At 43.3% G+C, this 24,772-nt stretch overlaps 1 protein-coding gene across 1 annotated transcript; it reads right to left on the reverse strand.

The window, feature by feature from the left end:
* Positions 1-503: 503 nt before the first annotated feature.
* otud4 (OTU deubiquitinase 4) lies at positions 504-23,115 on the reverse strand. Its single transcript, XM_084923340.1, has 21 exons — positions 22,727-23,115; positions 22,243-22,326; positions 18,638-18,688; positions 18,509-18,555; positions 16,331-16,403; positions 15,975-16,056; positions 13,920-14,082; positions 13,531-13,582; positions 13,355-13,451; positions 11,208-11,272; positions 11,030-11,130; positions 10,845-10,945; positions 10,602-10,767; positions 10,219-10,351; positions 8,932-9,003; positions 6,341-7,022; positions 4,976-5,596; positions 4,352-4,392; positions 3,267-3,933; positions 3,085-3,161; positions 504-2,546 (listed from the first exon to the last, which is right to left on the reverse strand). The coding sequence occupies exons 1-21, from the start codon at positions 22,865-22,867 to the stop codon at positions 2,121-2,123; spliced, it is 3,942 nt and encodes a 1,313-aa protein (XP_084779466.1). The 5' UTR covers positions 22,868-23,115; the 3' UTR covers positions 504-2,120.
* Positions 23,116-24,772: the final 1,657 nt, after the last annotated feature.

The raw sequence follows: 24,772 nt of genomic DNA on the forward strand, positions 1-24,772 counted from the left end.
GGGCCACATGAGAAACTGGGACTGTTGTGGAGGGCCTCACCAATAAGCTGGACTGTTTTTTGTTTTTTTGATAGTTGCAATTTACGGACGTTCCCCAAACACATCACATTTTAGTCATGGAGAAAGGGCAGCTATAAATAAACAACTAGTGTATGCCTGTTACCAGTTATCATTTCCTGAGCCCACTAGTTAAGTCATGTTGCTGCACATGGTGTGCAGAGACCGTCATGTTTGTTTCATGTTATGATACATATCATCCTGCTTCCACTGGGTGGCGCTGTAACTGTGACCTGTTATTGGCATGTTGAGGTCTCCAGAGTAGAGATTAAACAATGTGTGGGGTTATTTCAGCGTTTATTGTGACGGCATGCAGTCAGTGGCCTCAGGGTGGATTCAAAGCAGGCCTCTGAGTATTTTTATAAAGAAGTTTGTTGTGCATTGCAATAGTTACTAAAAGATTCTGAAATTTTATTTACCAAAAAACCAACCAACAGCTCCAGAGGCAGCATCTGAGCCAAAGGTTTATTTATTTAACCACATAGAAAATCAAATCCAAACAGCACGTTTTTGTTCTATACAGCAGTGTTTCTCCGAGCACAGAGAAGTAAACTCAGCAAACATAAGGCACTGGATCTGAGGTTAGACGACCAGAAACCAGCAGACGGACCTGAAAGAAAAATGTCCAAGCACAACTCACAGTGACCAACAGCCTGATGGGCGCTAACAGCAGCAGCAGTTCTTACACTCCTTTCCAGCCCGCTCCCCTTGGCTTTTTGCTCCCCCCCCCGCACTGATCCACTGAGCTCTCAGTATTTATAACGACATAAAAAACAAACACGACAAATTTGTCTTTGACTCATCAGAGGAAGACTTCTGCAAATAATTTTAGAGAGAGGAGCAGACAGAGCGCTCTATGTCTGTGCTTACCTTAGCATAGAGACATGGGCACAAACAGCTAGCCGAGCACGCCCATTTAAAGCTTGTTACTGTATGCAAAAACTGAATCTGGGGATTGACGGGCTCACCCGTGCTAAGCTAGCTAGCTGTGTGTAAAAACTAAAGTGGGAAAAAATTTGGTTTAACTTATTAGATGTTATTTATATACAAAAATGCTAACTTTCTCCCGACAGTCATGGCTTTTCCCACTGCTTTGTGCTCAACTAACTAGCATGATGTAAAAATAGGAGTGGAAAGATTTTATTTAAAAAACATATGGTTTTAAGAGAGTTACTAAAAGATTGATTTATATAGGAAATAGGAAAATGCTACTTTATACCTCAAGGGTTTTTTTTGCTAAGCTAGTTAACAAGCTTTGCTAAGCTGTGCTAAATAACTATATGTACAAGTGAAAGAGTATGTTTTGTTTTTTTTTTGTTTTTTTTATAGATCATATAGAAAATTATACTTTACAGTCATAACTGATTTCCCGCTGCTAGCATTAAACTGTGATAATAGAAATAGAGGGGAGAGTATGGTTTTAAGAGAGTTACTAAAATGTATTTATATAGCAATAGTAATTTATGCCTTACTGATCCTTTTTTACTATATATCTTTATGAAATGAGTATTGTTCTATGCCAGTGTCATTAGATTGTTTTTTTTAATGTAGCAAAATGCTACTCAAAGTCTTCGCTGATTTTCCGCTGCTTTATGCTAAGCTAAGCTAAACTGCCACAGACATGAAAGCGTTTCCTCTCAGGCAAGAAAGCTAATAAACATATTTCCCAAAATCTCAAACACAACCAGTAAAGAAACCCATACATTCATCATGTCAACACAGTGGGTAACTTTTTTTTAAATCATTCACAATCCTCGTAAACAAACTTTGAGCTCGACATTCATTGAATCCATTCGTCTGAGTGATAAGAAATAGTGCTAACATGCTATGCTAATGCACTTAAAAGAAAAGAGGAGGATAGTGTTTATGTTTTGATATAAAGCAATAAGCTTGTTGATTTAGAGGCAGCAAAACAAATGGAGTTATAGATTTTCCGACTTGGGTCCACACTGCATTTCCATGGCTGCTGGTCTACACCAATCAGATCTCCAGAAAAAAGCAAAAGAAAGAAAGAAAAAAAAAAAAAATCACCACCTGTGTCCTCTTCTCTCATTGGCTCAGAGCTAATACCTTTTCTCGCGAGCCCATCCCATGTGGGCAGGGTTAGGCTGAATATAGTTAAACCCCACCCCCATATCTCTTTCCTGTCTACTCCTGTACACGTCCCTGGTTGGATCGTAGCCACCCCTTCCTCTGCCTCCTCTCCCTCCTCTTCCTCTGTAGGGCCTCCTCTGCCCTCTGTAGTTTGGCACCATCGTTTTAAACCCCTCCACCTCCTCCCAGTCATCCTCCGTGCTGCAGCCCACAGAATGATTGTCCGTCATGGTGACAGGCTTCATGTAGCTGCCCCTCTGGCTCTGTTCATACACGTTGGTGGCATGGACTGGTTTCCGGGGACGGTATTGCGACGGAGAGCCGGGGCTGCTGCTGCTGCCTTTCATGGCTCCCATGGAGACGTCCTTAAAGTGCGGATCAGAAAGCAGAGCAACCTGAGAGCGAGACAGAAGGAGGTCCTGTTACAAGAGGATATGATGCAGCATGACTTTCAAAATAAAACACCTAGTAATAAAAAGCTACCAGGACGCTCTGGAATGTCAGACTTTCTAAATAAAAGCCACAAGGTAGAGAAATTTAACTGGTTTCTTTAAACACTCAGATTTAAACACTAGGAGCCAGTTAGTTAACAGGATGTTAAAGGATGGGTTTTAGTGGGGGGGGGGGGTGATGATGGGATCTCAATTTCTTAAGATCTCATCAAGATTATTTGACGTTGTAACAATTTTTAAAACAAATCACTTTGTTATGAAAAGCTACCAGGGAGTTCAGAAATGTGACACTTTTCACATTATGGAAACTGTCAGATTTCCATAATAAAAGCCAACACCTGCTTACAGGAAATTGAAGGATGCCTTTCAGTGATCTTTTAAAGATAAAAGCCACTTCTAACTACTTATTAGATATTAGTTTCAAAAGCTAAACCCGAAGTTGATTTGATTAGGTTATCAAGTTGCTCAGAAATATACGTACTATGGGCATGTCATTAAGTGGCGGATCCACCAGGAGCACTGCTCGTGGCAAACTCTCCCCCAGATCTCTCTTGAAGCCTATCAGGAAAACAAAATTAATTAAAAAATTTTCCACCTGACAGTTAAAAGAAAGCCATAACACCTTGAAATGTAAGGACTTCATCTCCCAGAATTCCTGCTTACTATAATTGGATGGGACCATCACTGATCGGTTACTGTTGGTAGTGGGAATGTTAGACACAGCGGCGCCCTCCAGAGGACTGGAGATGTGGATGTTCCCGTGGCCAGGCATCGTGTCCCCGTTGATTGCCTGAAGCTGGTGCTGCTGCATCGCCCCCTGGCTCACCTGGAGCTCCTGGTGGGTGGATGCAGTTTGGTATGCCAGAGAGGAGGGGCTGTACGGACCCATGGCTGTGGGGTACACCGGGACCCCCGCTCCCTGATTTGGGTGGTAACCCTGAGATGAAGGAGGGGGACCCGAGTACGGCGGAGGTGGGGAAAGATACCCAACTGAGTAGCTTGGGTTTCGTGGAGGCATCTGTTGCCATGGCATCCTGGGGGGTTGTGGCTGGGTGATGGGGTACCTGGCCTGGTTGAAGGAGGGTTCAGCCGGACCGGGGGGCTCATCGAGCGCAGCCTGGTTGTCATACTGAGAGGGCACCGGTGCTACAGTGGGAGGGTACTGGTGAGGCGGATAGCCCTCCTGCGGGTTGGTGGGGGTGTTGCTGGGGGTGTTAGAGGGAAGGCACTGTGGGGACGGGGAACGGGAAGATGGCTTGGGCTGCATGGCATGGGCCTGCTGCAGGGGGACGAGGTACAGGTATGGTGGGTATATGGGCATGGAGTAGGCCTGTAGAGGAAGAGAGCAGAGGCAGGACTCAGCATCAGCCCCTCGTTATTTTACTTAAAAGTGCATCAAAAATAACTTTTAGCTCTTAAAAAAAGTTTTATTATTTTAATAAAATTAAAGTACATCTTGTAGTGCTTGGCATTATTTTTACATAATTTACCACATTAAAATCTGCGTAAACAGTACCTGTTGCTAGGCAACTGGGCATGCCGCATCAGAAGTCATTGTTTACGTGGTTGTATTTTTTTGTTTTTATTCCAAATGTTCCCAAAATACAGCACACGATGAATCAACTTGTTAACAGGAAATGTGAGATGATGGGCTTTTATTTTAACACAACCCTCCATCCTTTTCTCCAAACCTGGTCTGTGTCTTGTTTGTGTGCGTTTGTGTCTGTTGGTCCAGGCTTACGTCTTACCTTAACGCCCAAGTTAAAGAAAAACCTCAAGATGTTGACATCTGAGGAGAAAAAAAACAAAAAACACACAAGGATACAAAATCCTGATCAGATATCTCTTTCATGGTGTTGCTCACTGCACTGACACATCGCAGCCTCTACTTTTGCTCCATGAAAACACTGACCATTAACATACAGAACTAATCTCTAGTCTATTTCAGCTGCTTCGTCTCACAGGGAAGCACCAGCATGTTCTTTATGTCTAACCCTGCCTGTATGGTGGCCTTCGTGCACATCTGTGATCAGAACAGAGTATTTTCTTTGCCTAAATGGTTCAAAAGCAGTTTTTGTGGAAGGACAGGTGTTTCCCGCTGAGGGAGTCCGTGTAGGACATCCAGTGCTGATTAAATTAAAGCATGTGGATATTTTCTCATGTTTTCAAATCTGCTGAAACACTTCTGTCATGCCTAATTTTTTGTCATTATTTCATTTTACTTTGACAGTCAGCACCGTCTTTGAATATAGAGCTGTGAGTCTCAGAGTACGACACAGGTATGGCTCTGATGGCTGATCTGATTGTTCAGTTTTCTATGGCGACAGTTGACGTGGTTATTTATAATCTTAGGACTGTTTGGTGTGGCTCACCTGTGGGCAGGTCGTCCCCGGACTTGTTGGAAGAAAGGTTTGGAGTCGCAGCTATCTCGCCTCTCTCTCCCTGGGGGAATCCGGGATAAAGGAGGTCCTGGTAGAGCTGGGACATCTGCTGCAGGGGGACGGGTCCGGGGAGGGGCTGAGGAGGCTTCTCGGAGGCAGGTGGAGCTTGAGACTCGGGTGCAGACTGGTGCTGTTGTGGTGGGGCTTCGGTTTGAGTCTGGGGAACAATGGTGGAGGCAGAGAGAGAAAGGGAGGGATGTGGGACCTGGGAGGGGTGAGGAGCCTGGGCGGGGGGGTGGGGAAGGGAGGCCTGGGGGTAGGAAGCCACAGGAGTGGGATAAGAGGTCTGACTGTGGGGCTGGAGGTCAGTCTGAGGCGGGACAGGCGCCTCTGTGCCAGACTGCGGCTGATCCTGGGGCTCGTTCAGCATCATGGGTGGGCCCATGATTTGTGGTAGAGAAGCCTGACTTTCAGTCTGGATTTGGGGTAAAGAAGACTCTGCTTGTTCCTCAGCTGAGGGCACAGAGACCTGGGTCTGGACCTCAGGTGGAGGAATTTGACTTTGGAAAGCCTGAGATGCCATCAGAGGGCCTCCAGATTTTGGTAAAGAATCTGAAAGAAAGAGAGAAGACATGAAGACCAAAGTAAATTACTGACGTGCCAGCTGCTGATGCATTTACCAATTATCTGCCTAAAAAAATACAAAACAGTCAAAATTAAGCACAAACTAAGGGGTGAGAACAAATATCTTTCAATTAAACTTCAAATATGTTTGTTATCTGTTAATCACATTACTGATTTTCACTTTATGTTTATTAAAATCTCGCTGAAAACTGAAAAACAATCTTCAAGTTTCCAACAACAGAAATAAACCTGTTACAGCACAGTACAAAAATCCAATTCAGCTTCTTTGGATCATTTCACCCTTCAGAACAACTCTACCTGTATTTTCTTCTTTCATACGTCACCTGCTGGAGTTTTATAAAGGCTTAAAGTTGAGAATTATAAGGGGTGTGGCCACTTTCACTGTTAGCTGGGTGGGTACTAGCCCCAAAAAGCCTAGTCACACTGGCTATAGCCATCATTTAAATTGTTTACTACCAAACACCCAGAGCCTGAAACACCTGGGCAACCCTAAAAATGCTGGAATGGTAATAAACAAAGCTCTTATTTTGAAAGGCGCATATGATTCAAAAGGATTTTAACCCCCAAAATAAACGTAAAAATAGTTTTTACTGGTTTAAACTGAAAATCTGTTACTCAGTGTCAGCCTGGGAATATCTGTGTATTTACTTCTGTGGACAGCCTGCGGTCTAAACTGTGACACGAGCCTGAAACTGTGAACAGATTTCTTACTTGTGGTTGGAGGTGGAACAGGTGGAGCCTCCCGGACTTCAGCTGAAGGATGAATTAAGGAGGAGGAGGAGGAGGGTGGAGTCTGAGAGCGGAGGAGGGAAGTGATAGGTGGAGAGGAGCGGGCGGCGGGGAAGCCTGGTGCAGCTGTGGGTGGGGAAGCGATGGGAGTGATGAAAGTGGGAGGAGGAACTGAGGAGGAAGGAGGAGGAGAGGTGGTTGGCTTAGGAGGAAGAACAGATGCAGGGGGGAGTTTAGAGGATGAGGAGGAGGTGGGTGAAGCTGCGGGGAGAACGGGTGTGCTGTAGGAGAAGGCGGATGATGGAACAGAGGGAGGCAGCGGTGCTTCGCCTTTTGGAGAAGTTTTAGCAGCAGGAGGAGCAGCAGGAGGAGGAGGAGAGCCCGGCGCAGCAGTGGCTGAGGCGTAGGAAGGTGTGTTTGTTTTAGCAGCCGGAGCTACAGAAGTGAGTGGCAGGCTGACAGAGGGGCTCGTATTTGGCATCAAGGCCTTGACAAAATTCAGCCCCGAGGGGGTGGAGTCAGAAGGTTTAGCAGCAGGAAGGGCGGGGCTGGTCATGGTGTCAGGTGTAGTGGTTGTAGAGGTTGCTGTAAGAGGTGGGGTGGAGGATTTGGGTTTGTCCCCGGCAGAAGGAGACGGAGCTCTGACATCTTCAACGGGGCTCTTCTGTAAAAGGACAGAGCAGCAGCGATCAGACTCCAGGTTTTAAATTCCAGACGGTCCCTGAAGGTCTCAGGTAACACTTCAATGACCAAATGCACAGAAAAAACAGCTGCTCAGCTTCTGGGGTCAGGTGGAAACTTCAGATTTGATAGATCATATATGGAGTGACCACATTCTTCATAGAGCTTCCTTACTGAAGTCCCAGGTATGAAGCAAACTAGTTCTGGAGAACTCGTGCACTCATAGGCTTTTTCTCATTTTCAGAGTTTTTTTTATTGATTTAAAAATCACCTCATGGTCTCACTCTCACATCATTTCTCGTTGGAACGATTGCCGTCTCTCTTAAAGAGCATGGCAGCACAGCTTATGTTACATCTGAACAAAGTCAGCGCGGTGGTGGAGGGATGATTTATTTGGGCACCAGTCATTGAGTCATACATGAAGCCATCTTTAAACAAAAGTGTTCTTGTGTAAATGTAGGACCCCCTGTCAGCTGTCTGACACACAAACACTGTCATTCAACAGGACGATGATCCAAGCCAAATTACAACCAAATGGCTAAAAAAACGAAGCAACCATGAAGTCCATGGAGTGCTGTGGTGAAAACTTAAGAGCTTTGCATAAATTACCGTCTGTAAACCTCAATGACTGGAAGCAACGTAAAGAAAATCAGGTCAAAACTGCTCCACAGTGATGTGAGAGAAGGACAGTCTCAAAGAAAGTTTGTCCTACAAGCTCCTGAATGCTGTGGTGTACGTAGTTTTCAGAGGACGGCAAACGCCTCACGAGCTGACAGCGTGCGATTAGTTATTTTAATTTATTTTCTTTATTTTAACTTATATTTTGTATTTATCTTCTGTTTTATTGTTTTTAGTTTCTAAGTATTTTAGTTTTTATTCAGCAATCTAATTCTCTTACAAAGCTTCCCGATAGGCTTTTTAATTTGATTTTCTTTATTAGCATTTCATCTCATTTTCTAATTGTTCTCAATTTAATTTCATGTACTCTAATTCTATTTGCAGGCTTTTCAATTTTAATTTCATTTCTTTGATGTTTTGTGTTTTTAATTTGAATTTCGTGTCACTGCTGATTATTTTGTTTCATCACTTTTTCTTCTGTCAGTCGTCTGTGTGAAAGGTGCTTTACAAATAAAGTTAGCATCAGTGTATCACTGAGCCTCGGCACCAGGATGCTTTTAAACCTCTTAAATGAAGACATGAATGTTCACCGGCTGCTCCCATTAACAGTCACATACGCACTAACTGAGCAGGCGAAATCATTCACAGCTGAATGTGAACAATGTCACATACCATGCGGTGCCTTTTTGTGCTGGTGATTAATGTTGGGGTGTTTTAGCACCTCTGCGGTGTTTAGTCTGTTTAAATCAAACTAGTTTTCCCCTTTTGACGAGGCTGTGCAGATGTGAACACTGTACAGAGAATACCACCTCCAAAGTACAGTTCACAACGAACAGAGCGGTTCGTTTATGGTGTGAACGCGATCCAAACCAACTACTATAAGCTTGAGCTAAAGCACGCCCCGTAAGCTTGTGTTCTTTTGTATTCTCTGCTGGAAGGTCCTACAGATGTGCAGCGGTCTGTGCGGGATACCAACTAGCTGGGAAATGAATGTCAATTCTCCATTTTCTCACACAGCATCTTCTTCCTGTATTTACTTTAGTTGCTTCCACACCAGACACATCAGGCCAATGAGCAGACTGAAATGCTCTCACGTAGTTTGTAGTGATGCATTCTGGTCCGCTTGGACTTCACTGTGTGCAAACAAACTAAACTGCGAGGGAAAAGCTGTTTACAAACTCATCAGCTGATTCGGACCAGAGGAAATGGCCCTGAGAGCGTTTCTGCATCATAACATGTCTCCCTGTTTGTGTCCGTTTGTGGTCTGAACTCACCGTCTTGTTCCTCTGAGATCGCTTCTTCTCTCCTTTCCTCTTCCCTCCCTCTCCCTGCGTCCCCGGCTGAGACTGAGGGGAGAAAAACAAACATTAGAAACATTAAAAACTAAAAAACATCTGCTGAACAAGAAACAGCGTGAGCATGATGAATTAAATCCAAACTCTCATCCTTCCCGGAGCGTCGTGTATCAGCCTCTGAGGAACATTTTCAGATTTCGTCACTGATACAGAGCCAATAGCAGCTCTGATTCACCGGCTTTTACATTTCCTAACAGCGAGCCTGGAGCTCATTAAACATTTTTACCATATGGGCCACTTGCTGTGTGTTTTCTCTGTATCCCATCAATGCACTATTCCCCGAATCCACATCAATACTTCGACAAAGAAACAACACTGAGGAAAATGAAGGAAAGGAAACGAAGCAGTGAAACAGTGAAAATATTGTCTGTAAATGTGAGTAACACTCCTGTCTGGCAGTCAGAGGTGAGCGAGGTAGAAAATAAACATAAAACTCTCAGTAAACTACAACACGGCGCCTGCATGCTCGTCGACAGGTCAGAATCCATGTCGGCTTCTGTGTCTCCAGCTTACAGATGAGTTTCCACGTCTTCTGTTGACCTTGCTTCTGTAGGAGACTTTGATTTGTTCTGCTTTAATTTCCTGTTGAAGTTTTCAGTAACCACCAGCGGCCATGTTTAGTAACACGCTGCATCAGCGCAAACAAAAACAAGACACTGCTGGTATTTACAAAGAGAGCACAGTGACACCATCACGTGTGAGAGGCACTGACCCCGTTTCATATGCATGTCTGGGTGTGCTTTTCTCTGTAGGCTCCTCTTGTTGGTGTTTTTAATATTATTCACATGTGTAACACAGCAAAGCCAGAGCTGACAGGAGGAGCAGAAGCAGTGAAGAAAAGAAAAAACGGGAAAAAAACAGGAGAAAAATAAAATAAAAGTGTGGAGGAGAATATTTAAATCACATTTGCGACACACAGTTTTTTCTGCTAACTCTACTATTTAATGTAATTAAAACAAAGAAAGAAAAAAGTCTCATCTTTTTGTTCTCGATATTAAAATGAACCGCCCGCGTCTGCGTTCAGCCGTAAAACCGAACACACCTCTCTGCGCTGTCTGGGAATCGTCAGTGAATCTGGCCCCAGATGTTTAAACATCAGCTCGCTGCCTTTCTAAAAGGGTTAAGTGATCAAACCGGCGACCCAGCCCCAGCAGGACGTTCAGGTTTATCTGGACCCATCATGAAATCAGCCTCATGTGAACTCACGCCGAGTGCGGGGAAGCTGTGCTCGTCTCTGAGCTGGATCTCCACCAACGCCACGTTCCTCTCCTCCTCCTCTTTGGCCAATCGCTGCTCCTCTGTCAGGCCGAACGCCACCTCCGCCGCACCCACAGACTTCCTGTAGAAAGACACAGAAACGCAGAAGAACTTTATTTAATCCAAAGAGCAACAACAGCAGCGTAAAATGAAAAGAACTACAAAATAAATAAACTAATAATCGAGCTCAAAAGCAGTCAATGATAAATTGAAAATGATATTTATGCTTTATAGAGGAAGATTATGAAGGAGGGGTTCAGTGATCGTGTCATTGTGTGATCCAGCACTGATGTATACAAACAGATGACACACACGTGATGACACACACTGACCTGCTGGTTTTGGCCCCGCCCTGCTCCTCTACATTGGCCTGCGGGGGCCAGGAGTGCTGCTTCAGCATGCGGCCACCTGAGCCTGGCGCCGCTGCCTGAGAACCAGAGGACGATGATGGCCCGACGGACTTCCCCCTTCCTCGGCCTCTCCCCCGCTCCTCCCACTCTGAAGGAGAAAGAGAGTTTCCACAGACTGCACTCATGCAATAAACCTGTAACATACGTGTGCGCGCACGTGTTCACCTCCTCCGTGCCCGTTGCTGAGCCTCTTGTCACGGTTGCCCACCTTGCTCCACCCGCTGTCATCACTGGGAGGGCGGACACTCCACAAAGGCACCACCTGCCTTAAAACACACATAACAAGATTTGCCACGTCTGTGCAACCTCCACAACACTGAGCGTGTGTGCGCGCTGTTAGTGCGACCTACTTCCTGCCCAGATCTTCTATGTAAACGGTCACTGGCTGGTTATTGGCCGGCACCTCCTTGATGACGGCGCTGTAGAGCCGATTGGTTCCCTCGAGACGAACCTGCAGGTGACGCACAAACAGCGTGAAACATGCACTCGAGGAGGATCGATCCAACACACACACACACACACACACACCTGGCAGCGGTCTCCTACAGTGAACTGCATCCCAGCAGCGATGCAGTAATCCATCTTCTGTTGGGCTAAAAGAAAAAAAAGAAAATAAAACGTGAAACACTCACTTTGAACTTTTGTTAAAAAATGATTTTCTGATCACTTTGAGTCCAAAAAGTGTTCCAAGTTCCCCTTCAGATCTTTTATCCCCAGCCTGACGTCTGTTTTCAATCTTCTACAAAATCCAAAAACACGGCTGATTGTCACACTTTCAGCTTCTGCACCACCTGCTACACTGCCACTGTTTTGCATATTTAAACACAGGTTATCACATCCAGCTGCTGCTGCCTGCCAGCAACAGCTGTGTCCAGCTAAGTGGAGCAGTGGTCCTCCGCTTTAACGATCAGTCTGAGCACAGACGTCCCGCCTCATCGACAAGCCGGGACGGCGCTCAGAGCCAGTACCAGTCATTCTCTTAGTAGATGTTAAAATTGTACACAGCCTCAACACTTCTGCCCTCTGCCCTCATCAGGATTCATGCCTCGTTCTCGCGTTATTGCAGTCACAAACTCAGGTGTCCACCTCACCTGCAGGTCCACTGGGGTTATGACTACACCTGATCAGTTACGGCCAAGAGGTAAAAATGTAGTCGACATCGAGCCCCGACGTGCCGTGAGGAAGTTTGAACTCTTGTTGGCAAAGAAATAATTTCAGAGAGCCGGCTGACCTGGACTTGTTGCCAAATGCAGCGCTCTGATTGGTCAGATCTGTTTACTCATGTGTGAAAAAAAGATTAAAAAATGGTTTGAAAAAATAAATGCCTCAAATCTGCCCAGTGAAGTGATGCAGTCAGCGTTAACAGCTGTAGTTAAGATCAGGCGAGTCTGAAAATGATTTTAACGCATGAAACATTCACACTAATTTTACATGTTCGGCATGTGAAGGAGTTTAGTTTATATCAGATAATCACTGATGTACGAAGGACGCAATCCAAAAGTCAGTAGAGGATCAAAAGCAGTGAATGACAGCTTTGATAAACCGTGTCAGCATAACTGGCGCTTCACAGCAGGTTTATAGCCTCAGGTGTTTTCCCGTCTTTTGGAATTCTCTGGAATCTGGAACATCCCAACAGAATTCCATTGGTGTGCAGAGAGTTAAATACAAAGTCCATAACTGCAAGTTGTCCCAAACGTTCAACTCTGTAATAAAGTGTCCACATTGAACATTGAAGTCTGACGATCAGCAGGCAGTTTGAAGCAGCCCTGAAAGAAAACCAAGCCCACCTCATGAATTAGAAGACGACAAATCTCAATAGTGAGTCTGCGCTGCTATTTGAAGTCTGAGTTAGTTTAATGAATAGAAAACTGTCTCCTTTGAGTCTATATTTATACGTAATGTGATTGTGACCTCTGCAGCTGACAGGGTTTCCCAGCATTTATCCAGCACCACAGTAACACCTGAGAAACCTGAAACACTTCCTGCAGACAGCTTTCTGTGGTTTCAGTGGGAGCTTACCACACATTACCAGCACTCACTCAGGTGTGATGCACCAGCACAGATACACATCATGCACTCCCAGCATATTTCTAACAGTGGCGTCCCTGCAACACCACAGGAACCAGTGTCTGTCAGCTTCTCTCCTCTCTCTGCTCACATCGGTTTGCTATCAGCTCAGCCAAATTCCCAACTAAACTATCCTCGCGTTTGCTTTTGTCAGACCACTGTAGGAAATAGTACCACCAACATGGCCGGTTATAACCAATGCAAACCAGCCTGTACTTTTAAGCAGTCTTCCGATCTGCTTCTCTTCAGTCACCCCTCCAAGGAGCCGGACGTTCTTATAATTTATGAAAGTGTTCTTGACCCATACGTGACCATCAGACTCCTGACTGCTGCTTACACCACTCACATTTTTAATGTGCTGCATACCACACATCCCTCCAGCAAACGCACATGTGTAAACACAAGAATGTGTATTTAATTTTTACTTCGTTTTTAAACTCATGTTGCTCTAGTTATTTTTATCTTGTGAAAATGTTCAGTGAACTTACACACGACAAAACTGATAGTGAAGCAGGTCATTTCTTTGGACATCGCCCTGGGATCTGACTACTTTTAGACGCATGCTTTGTTTTTCTGTGTGTGTGTGTGTGTGTGTGTGTGTGTGTCACCTCTCTTGGACTTGTGCCAGACATCGTACTCCACATTTCTGAGCAATGTTGGGTTCAAAGATCGCCTCACCCTCTGAGGCAGTCCACGCCCACGGCCCTGTTACACACACACACACAATTCAGTGACAGTACTACCCTGTGTGGTTGTTATAAAACATGTGTTTTATGAATGTTACCCTGTAGCTTTGGTTGTGTTTTGTGGAAGTAGAGCTGGTTCCATTTTCCACCCTGAGCCATAAAAACAGACATCATGAGAATATTAAAGCCTTAAAGTTTTACTGTGTTTGATAAAAGGAGCTGAGAACACTTACAAAGGAAATAAAGTGTCAATATGTCCAAATAAGTAGGTAATCAGTTTTTAGTATACAAAAGTAAATCAATAACGATGAGGAAATTAAGTAAACAAAAACAGCAGCCTGTGAATTCACTGCCAGTAAATAAAAATGAAGTTTGAGAGCTCGTTTACTAAAAATCAGGCACAAGGTGCTGGATTTTGACTCATTTCCCTTCACAGTAAAAGTGATCATGCAGGTGAATAAACCGTTGCTTGATGCCAGTTTCCTACCACAGCGCCTCGTCTACATCCAGGTCGGAGTCGTCGCTGCTGGCGCAGGCGGGCATGCAGTCGTCGCTCAGGAGGTCGGCGGGTCGGCCGATCCGCTGACAGGAACCCAAATAGCTGCGGTCCACCTTAAACACGCCTTCGTACAGCAGCTCGTACAGGACGGCTGCAGGAGAATCACACAGAGACTCGGGATGAGGGTTTTTCTGGGGTTTACTGCCGTGTTTGTGTGAATCACAGGAGGTCTAATTATAGACTGAAGTCTAACTTTTGATAAGAGGCGAGACAGAAATTCAATATTTGAACTAAGAAAAAAAAAATGAGTGAATGGGTAACCCACGCTCTGTGGGCTCATTCAGTTTCATTAAACTGTAATCACTGACTTACTGTCTTTGTAGGCTGCATTTAAGTGGATGGATTGATTATGATGAACAATCACATAATAATAAAAGACTCATGTTGGGCGAGCCTCTACTTTGACTGCCATCTTTTTAACAAAGCATCAGACCCCTGCTGTGGGCCTATATGAAGAATAGCCTGTAGTCTCTTTTCCACTGGCATCTACTTGGCTTCACTCTACTTTGTTTCAGTCGTTTTCTATTACAACTGAGCGAAACCTCAATGTAGGAGAAGCAGTTATAGCAAGGCAGCCCGAAGCCCCACAAGCTCTTTGTACGCGACACAAACACAACAATGGAGAGCATCGGGGTGTCGGTATACCTGCTGCTCGGTCCATGTGGCGATTAGCTGGTATTATCCGGTACCTACTCAGCCAGGGTTTCAAATGTGCCGAGTCACTCCGAAAATGTGACGTCAAAAGATGGAATGTCACTGATTGGCCAAGAAGTGAAAACACCACATGAGTCATGAGCGTAACGCCTTCACAAGAATTTTTGAAACCCGACGATGAGGAAGACGGCTGCACCACAACATCGTGGTCCAGCAACAAGGTGGATTTCAGCAGCAGGTGTACCATCACCCTGATGTCCTCCATTGCTGTGTTGTGTTTCTGTCGCACACAAATGACGTCAGGGGAGTTTCGGGCTGCCATGTTGAACTATCTTTGAGCTGGTACTCAGTGAGACATGCTGGGTGGATGTGGGCCATGACCCCACTCTACACCCCTACAAGGTCTCACAACTTTTAGAGATATCGTGTTCACAGACAGAACGCTACATGAAAAACTTGACCTTCACGTCAGAGGTAACAAATACGTTTGATCGATGATCCCGAGGTGAAGATTTAAGGGGAAAGTGATACGAGGGCTCAGGCAGTAAAGCATCTACCAACCAGAAGATCGAAAGATCAATCTGTTCCTTTGGTCCAAGTATCCTGAACCCCCACGTTTTGACTGTGTTGTAATGTTAGATAGTGCTGCATGAATGTGTGTCTGTGACAGGGTGAGTGAAGTGAATCAAGTTTGTAGTACAGAAAACGTTCTGAGTCAGCAGACACCTGCGAGCTGTTCACAGACTGAGTTTAACTTCTGTGTTTATGCTGCAAAGTGTCAGTTTTGTCGGGTCGCTGGACTTCAGAAACCCAGATTTACACTACAGGAAACACTACAAGCTTACGTTACATCAAATTAACTGCCAGTAATTAGACGACAGCTACTGTTAGAGATGTCAAACAGAGACATCAGTGTTAAACGCTGGACACACAGCCGCATGAATCTGAGAGGCTTTCCAGGCTCTCCTGTGATTGTTCACCTTTAGCAGAGTTAAGACAAAACCAGTTTGTGCAGCGTGGTTAATGACTCACGCTGCTCCTCTTGCACACTGACTAAGGGAAGTGTTATGAAGATTTGAGCTGAAAGGGTTTCCTCGGAGTGCCGCAGCCTTACACTGACTATGTGGTGTTTGGTTTATAATGTGGTCTCTGTTCTCTCATTTTCTCTGCTGAGTGCCCACATTTTGATTGATGTTCTCATCTGTTTGTTATGAATTCACTGAGACTTCTCTTCAGTGATGATTATCCTCCCTGAGAGGATCTGCAGGATCAGTTAAACTCTTTTCTGGTCTCCTTGTTTTCCAAACAAATGAAATCACAGACACTCACACTGGCAGAGTGCGGTGTTCTTGATCCGGCTGATGGGATAAACGCTGTCATAGTGATTCCCGTTCAGGAAGCACAGCTGCACCTGTAGAGGCAAACAAACGGTTCGGCTTCAGTAAATAAAAGAGTGGAAATTGAAGCGAGAAGAGCCTGAAAGGCTTCGGGATGTACCGATCTTTTTTTTCCTGCTTTAAAATGTCCGGTAAAGACAAAATAACAACCTGTGTCGTTTGAAAAATCGTCGTTAGCGTCTCAAAGCTTCCGCCTGACAGCTTGTTGTATTTTCTGAAAGTTTTCCTCCGACAGGAAATGCAAATCGTGTCTCTAACTAAACGCTCGGCCGAACGCGTCCATCTCACCTTGTCCTGGAAGTTGTTGCCTGTGATGTTGACGGCTGGCTTGCCGGGCTCCTGGAAGATCAGAAAATCCCTCCTGCAGGAAGAGATCAAAAGAGACGAAGAGAGAGAGAGGAGAGGATGAAATGAGATGACGAAGCTTTGGTGACTCATCGTTTTCACCATCTGATGCTAAACTCGGGGGCAGGAACGCAGATTCCTCCAACTATAAATGAGGACGAGCTTCCACGCGTTTGGACCCAGAGAGTCAAAGCTGTCACACCTGGGATGATTTCACCGCCACCTCGGGATGCTGCTTCATATCTGACTGAGATGAGCATTCCCGACGGGCTGCCCTTTAAAGCCTAACTCAGGGTTTAAGTGTTGCCGTGTCGACAGACTGATGGTCGTTCCCGACCTGTTAAGACCCCCGAGCCTCATTCACAAACATTTCACAAGCAGATCATCGTCAAACTCCGTGAACGTCTCAGACTGTGTGTCCAAACAAAAGGTGAAAGTCTGGGTGTCTTAGAAAACTTAAATGCACATCTTTAAACTAAATAAAAATAAACGTTATTTGTCTCATTACGTGCAGTTTCCCAAAACAGCTGGCAGCGCTGCCCCTCAGCCTCCGTTTAGATGCTAGTGTCATTTGAAAGTGAAAATCTTTGGTGACTTCCTTCTTCAGTTATCGCAAGAGTTTCAGAAAACTTGACCTTTGACCTTGAGGTCGAGGTCACCAAGATACAAACTCGTCCAAGACTTGTCATGACAACAATACCCCATCAGTCTTTTACAGCTAAGGGGTAAAAACCCAAACATAATCCATCTATTCTCTTCTGCTCATTTGCGTCCAGGTCATGGGGGCAGAAGATTTTCATCAAGTTTAGCTTCAAAACCTTCTAAAAGTAAATGTGGCGCCTCTTTACAGCCACAGACAACGAGTTACGACCATTTTCATCAAAATCATCTGAGCTGTGGCAGTACAGTGTCACTAGGATCATTGCACACATCGTTATCGGAGCTTAGAAACTGCACTGCCATATTATCAAAAACACCTCACACGGCATTGGTCCTCTGTTCAAAACCTGCACCAATGAAACTGGAGGAAGAACGCTCTGAGCAGCACACACTCAAAAACACTAGTTTGAAACCTGGATGCTGACAGAGGTGATTTTAGCTTTTAATAACAAAACAAAACATAAATGTCTCATAAATTAGTGATTATTGTTACTATGTGAATAAAATATCCAAGTATCACATTTGCACTGGCCACTATATTAGATACACCTTGTTAGTGCCAGACTGGACCCGTTTGCCTTAATTCTTCGTGGCAGAGGTTTAAAAGGCTGCTGGAAACATTCCTGTGGCTTCAGTGACACAACAGCATCACACAGTCACTGCAGAGGTTTCAGCTGCGCGTGTAAATCTCTGCTTCTACTACGTCCTAAAGGTCCTCTGTTGGATGTCTGGTGACTGTGGAGGCCAGTAAGCATAATAAACTGGTTCAAGAAACCAGTACCATCTGAATGTTGGAGGGGAAATTGAGACTCATCAGGCCAGACAATCGTCTACTGTCCAATTTTGTTCAGCTTGTGTGAATTTCAGCCTCACCTCCCTGTTGTTAGCTGGGAGGAGTGACACCCAGTGTGGGCCTCTGCTGCTTCATGGTTTAATGTGTTGTGCATTCAGAGATGCTCTTCTGCATACCTTGGTTGGAATATGAGTGCTTATTTGTTGCCTTCCTATCAGCATTCTCCTCTTAAATCTGACATAAACAAGGCGTTCTCTGCATATTCTGTCAGTTTTGAATTATTCTCTGTAAACCACAGAGATGGTTGTCGGGGAAAATCCCAACAGGTCAGCAGTTTCTGAACTACTCAGACGAACAACCACGCTACGCTCAAAGTCACTTAAATCACCGTTCTTCCTCATTCTGATGCTCAGACTGAACTTCAGCAGGTCGTCTTCACCATTTCTCCACACATAAACAGACAGAGCTGCTTTCATGTGATTGGCTGATTAGACATTTGTGTTAACGAGCATTTAAATAGGTATACTTAATGAAGTGGCCAGTGAGCGTAAAGCTTTATTATCCACGGTGAATACTTAAATAAATCTCAAACACTGTGGGAAATCCCACTAGGCTTTCTGTCGAGTTAAAGTGCAGCTCTCTGTTCAGAGACCTCTGATCTCACTCACTTGTACATGGCGGCCAGCGCGTTGATCTCCACCTCTCCCACCCATTGCTGGAAAACAGAGAAACTTTATGAGCTTTCATATTAAAATGACCCAGCATGTGAGAACAATAAGAGCGTGTGGTGTTTTTACCTGTGGATCCTGAAGCTTGCACAGGTAATCCTCAAAGTCACCTTCAATAAACTGCAAAACAAAAACAGCAGTGACTTTTTTAGGCAATTTTCTTCCTCAGTTCTCCCAAAAAAACAAAAACATGATGTGTGAGGCTGAAAACAAAGCCAAAATAAAACCGCCACTTCCTCTAAAGGATATGCGAGTCTGTCCCCACAGACTCCAGTGTTACCATGTTTAACTCTGCAGCAGAAATAAACATGTTTACAGCCGACCAGGCCACACAAAACCTAAAACACCACAGTCAGAGGTAACTAAATTTAGCCGTTTAGCCAATGACATGCTGTCGAAAGATATTTTTAACCTCCTAGGACCTGGCGTCCACATATGTGGACATCACATTTTGGGTTATTTTGACCAAAATACTCAATTTTGCTCTACAAGGGCCTGATATCCACTTACGAGGACTTTATACTGCCACTGTCCTTTAAATGAATATCCTCATATGTGGATCTAATTTTTCTTAGAAACAAAAATTTGGTAAAAAGAAAAAATCTGGTAATTCTTTGTTTTTACATTCATCGGGCCCCAATATGCCCAAATATCAAAGAGAAATTAAAAATGCATGCTGTGGAAGAGTTCAGGTCTTAGGAGGTTAAAAATGAATTTAGAAAAAAAATCTATCAGACTGTACTCCCTCCATCAAGATATTTAAGAAGTAAACAAGTGAAAAACAAACAAACAAACACACGCAAGAAATTATTTAAAAGTTTTTACATGAAAAGGGACCTAAAACATTTCCACTCCTTCAGGAAGTGAAGACAGCAACATGACAGGTGGAGCTTTAATGCTGTTGATCCACCTCTATGCCCCATTCTGACAGCAGCTCACAGCTCCTGCTCTGCCAGCTGCCCAAAAGGCACCCTGGGAAATGTAGTAAAGCCCTGCAGCAGAGCGAGTTTATCACCACTATTAAAAAAAACACCAGCGGCAGCTTTTGCTTTCATTTCCTCCTCATGTGTCACTCAGGGAGTGAAAACCCGCAGAGTCACTCAACCGTGATCTGTGATTCACAGAAGAGTAAATCGACTCCTCGACAGCAGTTTGAGGGTCCAAAAACAGCCAAAGATCTGCTCTCAGACAGGAAACGTTTGAGCCTTTTCTGTCTCACATTTGGTGTGAACTCACCAACTTTCAGTTCTCAGCTGTTGAAAACAAAAACATGACATTTAAAAAAAATAAAACTTGGTAATTTATATTATTTATCGACTAAACTAAGCACCGATTAGTGTGAAAAATAACGCGGAGGATCATGATTACGTGCAGCTCATGCATTAAAACAAGACCGAAAGCTCGAGCTTTCACACGTTTTCTGCTATAGACAGAGAAGTTGCGACTTGTGTGAGGCAAAAGCAGCTTCTTTTCTCAATGTTAGGCCACAGGGTGACATCATTATAGAGAATAAAGCTAAACTAAACAAACAAAAAGAAAAAAACTTTTAAATTCTCTTAACTTCCATTTTTATTCATGTTTTTACTTGTCTTACTTTACAGACTTATGATTAACTCGACTGCAATTGAATAACAGCTCGGTCCAGCTCTTTAAGAGGAAAAGCAAACCCTAAAAATACCAGAAACATTAACTTTGCTCAGCGTCGTCACATTTGTCAAGACAAACAGTGTCGGGAGGATTCGGTACATCTGCTTATTGAGACCCGGGACGCATTTGTTTTGATTTATTGTGAAGTCCCCGACAACCACCAGCCACACCATCATGAAGATAAATTACAACTTAACGTCTCTGAATAGTGAAAAAAACATTATCAACTAAACTTAGATACATTAAAACAATATAACAACCTCTCAGTTACAATAACAGGTTACAGATGGAGAATGCAATCACATGCTTAGTGAAAATTACTTCTAAATATAATATAAGTTCAAATTCTCAGTGCTGAGCAAACATGGTGTAAGCACCTGTTACATCGATATTTATTATTCATGTAATTTATTAGTTCGAAGCCTCAGAGCTCATAGAGGGGATGTTTACACCTCCCAGGATTAATTATAACACACAGGTGGGACAAAACCGAGCCGCCTCATTGAAGTATATATATAATGTTTAACAATCACCTTTGTTTGAATGCTGTGTGTAATCAGTATGAACGGGTCACCAGCTGAATTTATACTCACTGGCCACTTAGGTACACCTGTTTCCTGCTTGTTAACACAATTATCTAGTCAGCCGGTCACATGACAGCAGCTCAGTGCATTCAGGCATGTACACTGGTCAAGATGACCTGCTGAAGTTCAGTCTGAGCCCAGGGATAGGGAGGAAAGTAGATTCAAGTGACTTTGAACGCAGCATGGTTGCTGGTCTGAGTATTTTAGAAGCTGCTGATCTGCTGGGATTTTTCAGCACAACCATCTCTGTGGTTTCAAGGTCCGAAAAAATAAAAACGGAAAATATCCAGTGAGCGGCAGGTCTCTTGGTAAAAATGCCTTGATGATGTCATGGACAGCCTGCTTCATGTTGATAGGAAGGCAACAGCAACTCAAATGACACCCTTAATACCAAGGCATGCAGAAGAGCATCTCTGTATGCAGAACACATGAAACCATACCGAGCACACTGGGTGCCACTCCTGTCAGCTAAGAGCAGGAAACTGAGGCTACAATTAACACAGGCTCGCCAAAAACGGTAAACAGAGGACTGGAGAAATATCACCTGATCTAATGCGAGTCTTGATTTCTGCTGCAACATTTAGACAGTGGGTTCAGAATATTTTCTCAACACTTTTCCTCCACAGATCTCAATCCAGTAGAGCACCTTTGTGATGCGGTTGAGCAGGAAATCAGCATGATGCCATCATATCAACATGAACCAAAATCTCTGAAGAATGTTTCCTGCTCCTTGTTGAATCTGTGCCACAAAGTATTAAAGCAGGTCTGACGGCAAAAGGGCATCCAACCCTGTACTACCAAATAAAGCAGCCGGTAAGTGTATACATGGATAAATGTACAGATAAAGAACTGAAATTGTCCGTAATGTACAAAAATATACACAGTGTCCAACCTATATGATATACTGACTCTAAATTCTGTGGTTTTAGATGTCTTTTCATAGGTATGAGTGCAGTTATTGAAGTTTTACCCTTTGACTTTCACTTTAGTTTCCAGGGCATTTGCATGTTTCAGTTTAGTTTGACTAGTTTCAGTGTTCGTTGTAGTTGTTTTTTATCATCATCGTGTGAGTGTCATTTTCCAGGAGCAGATTTAAGAAGTTTACAAAAGATATTACAATGAAAATAGATTATCTCACGACACATGGACATCCCAGTGTCAATAAACATCAACACCAAAGCCTCCCGATGACTACTGGCTTGACAAATTTGCTTAAACCAATAAACCTGTTTAGTATTTCCCTTTAGTTACTTTTCAAACCACACAATATGGTTTCAGTTTCTTTTTAATACAATTTTCTCCTCCTTTCTATGAATTCTAATTCAGTAAATAAAAAATACTCCCTGGCAGCTATTTTTTACCACAAATCTACTTTCTAGTTCGAAAAGTAAAACCACTTTGCTCTCCCATGATGTTGTTTTATTTTGGTGACACTGTACATACCGCCTCATAGGTGTCTCTGTTCTGCTTCAGAAACTCCACACACTTCGCCCTGACTTTAGTATGAAGGCTTTGGCAATGCAGCACCTAAACAGGAGGGGTCAAAGGTCAACAATAAACACAAACAGACATACTTAATATCAATATTCTCACATATATTGTGGAAATATTACATTTACAATTCGTTAAGAAGTTGTAAACAGCTGACCTTTGCAGTCAGAAGCCTAGCAGAGACACTTTGGGGTAAACAAGCCGGAAGTACGATTTAAAAAAGCCGCAATTAAATTTTTTTTCATCATTTAAAGTTTATTCATTTGTACATGTAGGTCTGAGTCTAAGCTGAAACCAGAGTTTGTGGGCATAACTTTTGTTCGGCTAACATTAGGACATCGCAGCTGCACACCAAACAGACCAAGCCCAGCTTCTCACCTGTGCTAAGCTAAAAACTTACTTAACGTTAGCATTTTCTGTAGTTTTCCCGTTTTACCTGCTCGGCGACAGCCCGAAACAAACAGGACCCGTCTTTGGCTATCTTCTTCCGATGCAAACCGATCGATTTCAAGTAGTCATCCATTAATTTCTCGACACCCCTCTCGTCAATACTCTGCATGCTTCCGCCGCCGTCCATGCTAGCAGGGGGCTAGCCGCTAAAGATACCTGCGTGTTTTGGACGTCAAGCGGGGCGAAACTTTGCGCTAAAAGTTGTCAATATCGCCACCAAAAAGAGTTACATAACGACATCTACGAGCTAAAATGAGTTAGCGTCAGCGGTGACAGCGTCCAGTTTCGTTTTCCTGGAAGCCCGGTTCATCCCGCTGACAGAATCCCAGCTTCAGAAAGTGAAAGTCAACTTTAGCTCTCACGGTTAGCACGCAGGCTAACAGCTAACAACACGCCCCCTTCACTGTCAAACTTGAACGGAACAGATTCTACAAAGTAAAAGCCTCCATTTGTCAATAACACTCGATTTATTCATCGTGAAATTAACTCTAAGACTCCTCGGTGTATAAAATTCGTTACTGAAGTGATGAATTTAATAATAGTACATTAGTACAACATAATAAAAAGTTCTGTTCGCAGGTTTTCTGACATAATTCATCATAAAACAAAGACTTCCACAGTTGCTATCAAAATAAAAGGATACAGGATACATTTATGGAAACATAAAAAATAATAAAAACAAACAAACAAACTCAATAAATACCAATGAAATGAAATAAAAATGTATAATAATAATAATAATAATAATAATAATACATTTAATTAAATCATTAAAATTTAAATATAAATAAAACCTCTTTTTTATAAATTCAAAGGAAAACGGAGTCTTTCAGAGTCACGTTTTATTTTATTACTGGACTAGGTTCAGCTTTCTTATGTCTTAAGTACTTGAGTCATCTATCCTTAGGTGCATTCACTGACTGTATACAAAACGCAGAATTAAGAACACACAAAGGCTTCACATCGTCTTGCGTATAATTGAATTAAACTTTGATCAATGAGGTGATAAAATTACATAATTTTTTCTTTTTTTTTTAAAAAGCAACAAAAAACAAAAAACCGTGAAGGTATTTTTTAATGTAATTTCTGAACTGAGACGGGTGGGTATGATTATGACAAAGTTTTAGAGCCTTTAATTGATTTATCGTTTTTACAAAGAAAGATATATAAAAGCCTAAAATTATTTAGTTTCAAACTCTTCTTATGAAAAAAATAGAAAGCTATTAGCAATAAATAAATAAATAAACAAAATACTCATATGAAAATGATTTATTTTATCCTGTTCGATTTAAATTAAAACCTGTCTTTTCCTTTATAGAACCATTTTTGTTGTGTTGTATTCAGCTTTCTCCAGGGCGTTTTACAGTCATATTTTATCTATGTATTTATCTATGACCTGAACCAAATGTAAAATGTGCAGATCTCAGCAGCTCAGCATAGTCTTAATAAAGTATATAGAAATAGCAGGAAGCGCCTCAGTCACTTGACTCTTTCTTTTCTTTCTCTCAGTCCTTTTGAGTCCCCCTTTCACTTTTTCAACCCCCAGCGGTTCTTCATCTCTTCCTGTGACTCGCTGTGGTATCGATTTCACTCCAGTAGAGCGCTCGGAGAGAGGCTGCATGTTGACTGGCACTCTGTTCATGACTGTGCCTGCAGATCGCCATTCCAGCCCAAGGATGCCTCTTATTTAGGCATGCATTAATTTAAAAGCCATGTTAACAATAAGCATTCTAGTTAATGCTAACCACAGTGCATGCTGTAGGTGCTCAACTCCACCAGCCAGCGGAGGGCACATCTCCAACCTCTCAGGCTTAGCAGGAATCCCAGTTAGTACATTAAAGCCTTGCATATTTACCGTTAGGAGTCTATCCCAGCAACCACAGGGTGAGAGGCAGGATACAAACTGGACAAGTGTAACACAGAAATACAGATAACCATTCACACCTATCGGCAATCTAGAATCACATTTAAACTAAACCCACTAACTGCATGTCTTTGGACTGTGGGAAGAAGCCGGAGTACTTGGAGAGAA

Source organism: Perissodus microlepis, chromosome 3, assembly GCF_051167445.1.
Source record: "Perissodus microlepis isolate ML-2025 ecotype Zambia chromosome 3, ASM5116744v1, whole genome shotgun sequence".
NCBI classification, from domain to species: domain Eukaryota; kingdom Metazoa; phylum Chordata; class Actinopteri; order Cichliformes; family Cichlidae; genus Perissodus; species Perissodus microlepis.